This window comes from Paramisgurnus dabryanus, chromosome 18 (genome assembly GCF_030506205.2).
Source record: "Paramisgurnus dabryanus chromosome 18, PD_genome_1.1, whole genome shotgun sequence".
Lineage (NCBI taxonomy): Eukaryota > Metazoa > Chordata > Actinopteri > Cypriniformes > Cobitidae > Paramisgurnus > Paramisgurnus dabryanus.
The window spans coordinates 12,180,252-12,189,006 of record NC_133354.1 but is presented as its reverse complement, the minus strand read 5'-3'; the positions used below and the strand labels follow the sequence as shown (position 1 = coordinate 12,189,006).

At 37.0% G+C, this 8,755-nt stretch overlaps 1 protein-coding gene across 1 annotated transcript; it reads left to right on the top strand.

The window, feature by feature from the left end:
- The first annotated feature begins 740 nt into the window (after positions 1 to 740).
- barhl1b (BarH-like homeobox 1b) lies at positions 741 to 6,694 on the top strand. The gene is made up of 3 exons (XM_065244187.1): positions 741 to 2,023; positions 3,718 to 3,940; positions 5,191 to 6,694. The coding sequence occupies exons 1-3, from the start codon at positions 1,570 to 1,572 to the stop codon at positions 5,480 to 5,482; spliced, it is 969 nt and encodes a 322-aa protein (XP_065100259.1). The 5' UTR covers positions 741 to 1,569; the 3' UTR covers positions 5,483 to 6,694.
- Positions 6,695 to 8,755: the final 2,061 nt, after the last annotated feature.

The window sequence follows — 8,755 nt, the reverse complement described above, 5'->3', positions numbered from 1 at the left end:
TGCGTTACTTTATGAGTAGGCTACATTGGTTATTTATTATGAGTAATTTAAAGGGTGTTGGAAAAAAAATAAAAAATGCATATACTTAGTATTTCCATTTTTAGTAGGCTATTTAAATATACATTATTCAATCAATTATTTAAAAACCTATTTTAGCAATTTTGTTCAACCAGTGCGTTTGAAAAGCGCAGCACTGACATGTGGTAAGAAACAAATGGGTAAACGGTCGGTCAAAATAAAATAAATGTTATGTTTATCTTCTTTGCGCACTTCTATATATATTTCTCTTTAATGCCTTAGGCCAGAGCAAACAAAATACACGAAGTCTGATTACGAAAAAAAAACCGTAATTAGAATTAAACAATTCAACATCAATGCTTAAACTGGACTTTTAAATCTATAAAGGAATCGATGAAAAATGGCCGAATTTTGAGAAAGCGGTCAAGACTTGAGTGAAAATGCGCACCTCCCCACTCCTCATAATAACCCCATTATAAGCCTCATCAATGATGTAATGAAAGCAAACACTGTGAAAATTGCTGTAAACAGTTGGATCTGACTCTCCTAATGAATTCAGTGTCTCTTTTAATCAAAGTGGGCGACCTGCGGGGAGGGGTTTAGCGGTTGTGTGTGAGTGTTGAAGGGGGGGGCAGTTTCATTTTCGCGAGCCAGTCAACACCCCAAAACACCTTCTAACCAATGGTAGCGAGTCGCTTGGGACTCACGTGGAAGGGGTGCCCTTAAAAACCTAGCAAGTGAGTTTTGCACAAGTTCATTTAAAGGCTTTCACGCTTTTGACTTTCCGTTCCCCAATGTGTCTATTTAACCTGCATTACCTCATTTGCGCTTCTCACGGCATTTCTTCTGCTCTCCACCGTCCAACGATTTCGTGTCTCGCATTGCATCACCTGCTCTGGCACGAAATGCGCTTGCTTTTTCCAGTCGGATTCAACTCTGCTCACCACTGCGTGCTACCTTTGAACTGATGAAAATTTTAACAATCGCCTACTGAATAGATGCCCAGTGCAAGAGTTTGCGCTCAGTGTTTATCCTGCTTTGCTTCTGTCCGTGGTGCTGAAATGCGCTCGCACACTAAGTAGGCTACCTTGTGGTTTTATACTAACCATCGTTGTGTGTGTTATCTGTTTCTTGCGTTTTGAAATAATTATGAATAATTCAGAGCTAACGTCGATCTAGCCCGCTTCTTCGAGAAATAGCAAGAAAAAAATTAATTGCACTTGCCAACTGAGACTGTATTGAAGCTGTATCGATTTTTTTTTTTTTTTTTGAGAGGGGCTCAAGAAAAAATCTGGAGACGGGGTCTGCGCGCCTGCTTCGTACTGCACAAGAAAGATTTCCTTTATCTTTTTAAACTTCCAAAAGTCCTTAAGGAAAAAAAGTTTTTTTTCTTCAGACGAGGGATGCATGTTTCTCATTTCCGATTCTGCTTTGGATTTTCCTCCTGGATAGATCGCTATTAAATCTCTTCTACACGCGCCATTCAAGCAGAACTTGGTTAAACACAGATGATAATCTGAACAGAGGCTTTACCAAAACAGCAGCGTGGAGATGGAAGCGTCCACCAACGGGTCCAGTTTTGGAATCGATTCCCTGTTATCCCACAGGCCTGGAAGTCCGGTTATTGCAAAGGGGGACAGTTTGGTAGGGGAATGCCGGTCCCCGTTGGAATTCAGCCCCAGGTCAGACTTAGAGAGCGGTTGTTCTTCTCCTCTTTCCCCGAGGCGAGAGTGCGGTGAGGAAGCGGCGCAGAGACAGGGTCACCCCCTCGGGCTCCCGTCCCATTTGCAGCACGGGCCGATGTCCGCTGGATCGCAACCTCGGACTGTCACTTCATCATTCTTAATAAGAGATATTTTGGCTGACTGTAAACCCTTAGCGGCTTGTGCCCCTTATTCCAGTAACGGCCAACCGACACAAGAGACGGGAAGGCTGGCATCCAAAATCGCAGACGACTTCATTGAAAAGATCCATAGTAATTCGTCGTCCGACAGCGAATACAAAGGTAACAATATGCTTGTGTTTTATAATTAAATAATAATAATACACAAATAATTACTCTTACGCGCTTTACGCATTTCCACAGCACACTGATTCTATCAAAACAGCTGCATAACAGCATCCTTACTCTTCAGTATCTTTGCCTATACCTTCAAAAAATAGAAAAAGACATAAAAGCAAAACTTATAATTGGAACAATGACACATTATTTAAAAAGTATTTTAAAAAGAATTTTGTGTTTACCTTTTATTTATTTAAACCAAAAAGTTGTTATTATTACACATAACAGCAGATTATGACAAAACAACATATTGTTAGACAAATATGTCATACAAAATGAAGCATATGGCCATAATTAAAAAGTAAATGTATAATTAAACATTTTAATTATCGATTTTAAGTTTGTTTGTATTCAAGTATTCACTATAAAAACGAAAAGTAAAAAAAATGATGCTTTATTTTTTCTTTTTAGCTTCAGAGAAGTATTTAGATATTGTAAACAATTTTTGTTTATATAAATTATTTTAGGGTGTTTTTAGTGTTTAATGCTCAATTACTTATGGTTAGAAGGTAGGCAAAGGAGGATGAGAAAAACAAACACACATGACCAGCAAGACCTGTTAAATTACATCTGAGGACAAAAAGGATTTGACAGACAGTTCCCTTTAGGCTGATGTCATGCAAACACATACAGCCCTTTTAAATGACTAAATAAAATGTAAAATGCCAAAAATTAATCATACAAAAAATTAAATAAAGTACATAATTAATATTATTGCTCGGTTTAATACTACCAATAGTGTGGTGTTTGTCATGTGGTTATTAATATGGCCTATAGACCGGAATTGTTTTTGCTGATGCTAATATTATAAAACCGTTATCATTACAATAAAGCTCTCACAGTGGATGTCATTATGGGCCTTTGCAGCCCTGCAACTGTTTACCTTAACCCCTTAGCTATAATTTCAGATATATTGGCACTCTTACACGATATTATTAGCTTGCCAAGTCTATAGGCTGTAGAAGTGCGCGCCCTGGTTATTAATGCTCTCCAAATCAAAGTCATTGCATCTCTAGAGCGCTTGTAAAGAGTGTGTTCCCCGCTTTGATTTTTGCCTTTCTACCTCTTATATTTCGGGGATTTGATGTAATTTGTCCCAGTGCTAATCAGATTTGTAACGCACGGGGTCGGTCCGCTCTTTATTTCGCTCTCATCCCCGGCCCTGTGAAGTTTCTCCGGTCTCGGTTGAAAGGTTCCCATCCCTTGTGGCTCAATTAGCCGGATTATTGTGCTCCTTGAGAGACGACTCAACTGCTCGACTGGCAAGATCTCATGCGTCGTGTCCCTCTCTTTTTGGGTTCAGAGAGAAAATGAGCTTTAGAGAAAGAGAAGGCCGAATTAAATATCACAGTGATTTTATTTTTAAATAAAATTAAAGGTTGACACATGAACAGAAAGAATTGGCATAGGAAACCTTTGACCTCCAGTTACCAAATGGCATTACCACAAATGCTGAAAAGATATTGGGTACATAATGTCATACACTCATTAAAATAAAGGTGCTGGATATAAAAGGTTCTTTATAAGACATAAACCCATCAAATATATTGACTTTTATACGCTCTTATTATACTGATTTCATTCATTTTAATTGACTTGCAATAATCAGTGCCTTTCTATTATATGTGCTTTTCTAGTGAAAGAGGAGGGTGACAGAGAAATCTCCAGCAGCAGAGACAGTCCGCAAGTCCGTCTGAAGAAGCCACGGAAAGCGCGGACTGCATTCACTGACCATCAACTTGCTCAGCTTGAGCGCAGTTTTGAACGTCAGAAATACCTGAGTGTGCAAGACAGAATGGAGCTAGCAGCATCCCTCAATCTGACCGACACGCAGGTCAAAACCTGGTACCAAAACAGGAGGTAAGCATGCGTTAAACTCTTCACCAAATAAAAAACCCCAGAATAAATTATGGTAATCCAACAAGCTTGATTGTCCGGCATCTACATTATTTTTCCTGTAGGCCTTAGTAACTCTGGATAATTGGAAAACATTTAGCGTAATTGCATGAGTTTAATTTAATTGATAAGAGAAAACATTTATAGGTATGCTATATTATTTTAATTTTACTTTGATTAAACAGTTTTAAGCGGGCGTACAGTATCTTGTTACTACACCTGCCAAACACAATAACTTTGTCAGATGACGTAGTTGCACCTTTGCTCCACTATCAACATAGCAACAATAATTAAGGGAAAGGCTTTAGTAATTACATCTTACTTTTAAATATTATTACAAAATAATTAAAGCATCTTATTTATTAAATTTCGAGGTCAAGATAATAGAATGGAGATTATCAGAGAAGACACTAGCCTACGAAAAATATTAATAATAAGGCGAAATAGACTTGCGAGAAATAACTAAATACTAAAAAATAATAAAATTGTAATATCAATTTACACACAAATACCAATTTTCTAGTTTTTAACAAGCATTTGTCATAAGTTCAAAATCTAAAGTCTGTATTAAGATGCTATTAATATTCGCCAGATTTTTTTGTGGTCGCCGAAACAATTTTTGCTTTTACTCGTAAAAATCGTATTTCAAGTGTACCTAAATATTTTTAATTTTATTTTAAGAAACTTTATGATAACTTTCATTAGACACATGGCCAGCACAGTGAGGCATATGGCGAGGCGTTGTTTACGTATGTGTGCCAATTTCACATTGATTAGCCACTCACATGTAAAGGGCAAAGCTCTGCAGTTTTTTGTGCATTCCCTTTATGTCCGTAATATTTATTTCGCATTATTATTATTAATATTTAAATTATTAATAATAATAATAAAATTGTCTTTCTTTCCATATATAAATAAATAAATGTCAACCATTTTAGAGACCTAATTAGTTGTAAATTGTGATTTTAGCAGGAGATAAATCAAACAGGGATGATGAATGGTTAGCTGGATTTAGATTTTGTCGTTAGGGTTCATTTTTAATTTCCAGGAAATGTTTCAATCAAAATTTTTTTTTTTTTTTAGGGGGGGGGGGTTTGTTGCTTTATAAATGACTCGGCATTGTTTTCTTTTTGCTCTATTATTTTACTCAGTCATTTTTGACATAGCCCATCATTTTAATTGCACTAACACGATCTTCTTTCTTTTTGAAAAAGGACAAAGTGGAAAAGGCAAACGGCGGTCGGACTTGAATTGTTAGCGGAGGCTGGGAATTATTCTGCGCTGCAAAGAATGTTCCCCTCGCCGTATTTCTACCCTCAAAGTCTGGTCTCAAATCTGGACCCTGGAGCAGCGCTCTACCTATACAGGGGACCTTCGGCGCCGCCGCCGGCGCTGCAGCGTCCACTCGTTCCCCGGATTCTCTTGCACGGTCTACAGGGCGCCGAGCCGCCGCCGCCTCTGCCCCCGCTTTCCGGTGTGATACCCAGACCTGCACCACCACGATGAGCGTCGTCATGTTTCAGACTCATTTCAATACATGGCAGCTTTGAACCCCACCATCAAAAAACTATTTTACTGGTGACAAAATATTTGAGGTATAATACAAAGCCACAAAACCATGACGGACAAAAAAGAGACATTTCAACTGACAGTGTCAACTTATTTAATTATTTATTTTGCATTTGCTTTTTAACTTATGTTTACTCAAAAATGTTACTTCTGGAGAATACAAATTTATATACAGAACGCAATAATAACGAGACGTAAAGCTACAGGTGAACATCGCTTCACCAAATTATTATTATCAATTTATTAACAATTATTAGAACAACAGAAGGTAACACATGTGAATTGTTGACACACAGAATATTTAAATGGAAGATACATATTTAATTATCCTGAGATAAAATCCAGGTAGTAGGTCGTGGGCTTTGTACTGACCCTCTAAAATGTACAAAGGAAAAGAGGTGTAAATAAGAATATTTTGTTTTATGTTGAAAGACATCTTTTTTCTCTTTTTGTATCATATTTACAAGCCTTACATCAATATGTGATGTGAGCAACCCATTTAAAATCAAATGACATTAGTAATGATATTAGAAAGGAAATGTCACTTTTGCATTTGTCAGATAGTTGTAACAACAAAGATGAATGGCACGGAGTGCTATATACACAACAAGATGTTTACTGAAGAAGAGTCAAATAATTGACGAAATGGATTATGAACTGATTATTTTTGGGCTGCCGTTTCTGTATTCTTGCAAAATGGTCAAGCAAAGGAACTTGATTTTCACAAGGGGCGCGGTAGCCACTCAAAAATACAATATCACTTTGATGATAATGATGATGATGATGGAGAAAGGCCAAATGCTTATTGCAGATCACTTTTGATCAATAAGTGAAGAAATGACAGACTACGCCTCGCGCATTGTCAGCATATGCCTACAGCGAGCAGTGCAAAGTGTTAGCCCAGGCATTGTGCATTACTTTGTATAAATATCTTGTCATTCTTTCTGGTGAAGCTGTATATTGAGAATATTGATTTGTGAAGTAATGATTCTCGTATTTCAAAATGATTTTCGTTCGTGCCCCCGTGTGCGTAACGGTGTGAACTTCTTGAAAACTCTTAAAACTGCTGGATGTGCGGGGGTATGGGTGGTCTTTACGAAAGGAGAATTACTTTTATAAATGTGCTAATAAAGATCTTTCATTAATTTACCACTGACTGTGAATATGGAGGTAGCCTATACAAATACTGGGTAAATACACACTGGTGTCCTCATAGACATAATTAGGCTAAACCAACAGCCAATTTAAATGGTATGTTGATGCATAATGCACGCGCCAGTCCTGAATATCGACTAACAAAAATGTATTAATAAAAATGCTTCAACTTGAATGTTTTATGAAATTACCAATCACTGTACTGTACAAAGTGAAAAGAACACATTCGCATAATTTTGCACGGAAAATGTGCAGATATCTGTGCCAATCTGATACTTTCTTTTTTTAACAAACGCACGTGCAAATTGCAATATTTATAATATAACGCAAAGCTTATATTTAGCATGCAATCAGTAGACAGAGGGAAAATTTTAAACTATTTCAGATGACATATATAACATAATACGTATCAGATAACCAATTATTTGGTCAACACTACAAATATATAATACCATGTTAAAATGAGTGATTTTTTTTTTTTTGTTTTTTTTTGAAGAATTGCAGTTTGTTTAAAAAGCACGATACGTGTTTTGCTGTTCAGAAAAACGCTTAATTTTTAAAGATTATCCAAAAAACTAAATCTTAATGCAACAAAATTAAAATAAGGAAAAATATTTGACCAAAACCAACACAAAAAATAAAAACAAATTTTGTTACACTGGCAACTTCAAATCATTCGTTCAGTTTTTCTGCTGTCCATATTTACAGTGTAATTTAATAAAAAAATAAAGTTTGCTTACAAAAATAACACAAATAACGCCACTGTTCGCAATATCATAAAATTAGAGCTCAGAGTAACTCCATTACTGGCAAATGTGTTTGAATAAATTTTAAACATGACTGTCAGACACTTTGCACAAACCCCACACTATTTGGTTAGCATCGTGGATTTAATTTGTCGAATCTACAAAAAAAGTTAATAAGGATGTCGCACCCAAGGAAAAGAAGATTCGCAAGCCTAACCTTTTAGAAACGCCTGGATATTTTCAGAGGGCTTTGGGGAACTTAATTCTACCTTCATATCTTAAAGTTTAACTCGACTGGCTCTTATTATTAGGTCATACCTCAAATATCATTTTCGGTTTCAATACAACCCAAAGCAATGTTCATCTTATTGGCGGCATTTAAGACTATTGATAAGAAAAGTAATTTGCAGCCGCAGACAGATTGGACATTGGTTATGGGTGTATAGTCTCTCACACACAGACACACATTCATCATCCACATGCAGTTGACTTCTGTCTACAAGCATATAGTGACTTAAAAGTTATTTACACAACACCTAATAGAACCCGCGTGTTGTGTATCACTAAGCATCCACGGTTTAGCATGCCTTTCCATTAAGTTTTCATAAACAATATGGGGATGAAATATTAATGGTCACCTAAGTGTGTAATTGTTTAAGTGCCCTAAATGATCCCATTTGGAAATGGATTGTTTCCATACCCTTTCTTGAGAGTGCTGGTTTGCTGCTCTTTGCCAAACGGCCCCAACAGCTGGTCACCGGGCAATGCTGACTGCGACTCGGATCAGCATGGGGACATCTGGTCAGCGGCATGACAGGACCCCCCTTTATCCCCCCATGAGCCCAAGACTGACTTTAACCCAACCAAGAGCCCGGTCCATAAAGCTCTGGGTTTGGGGACTGCGCTTCGACAGGGCGACTGAATGGGATATTAACGAGCAGACAAAAGACCTTAATAGCTTTTAATTGAACGCCGATAACGTGTAAGCTATGATCAGTCGGACCCCTGCTGCAAACTTTCGCATAGCACATGTCATCCAGCGTCTCATCATTTGGCTCACGTAAAAGGGGAAAATAAAATATGCAGAAAAGCATTCACTTAATAACTATTGCTTGTGAGAAAAAAACCTCACAATATAAGCTACAGATAATTTAGATACACTATAAGAAAGGATGTGTTAATTTTTAACTCATTCTTTATGTCATGCCATTTAACACATAATGTGGCATTTTGAGTTAAATGAAATAAAAGTGACAAAACAAGTTTTTTTTTTTTTTTTTTTTAGGATAGCCCCTTGAGATGCATCATC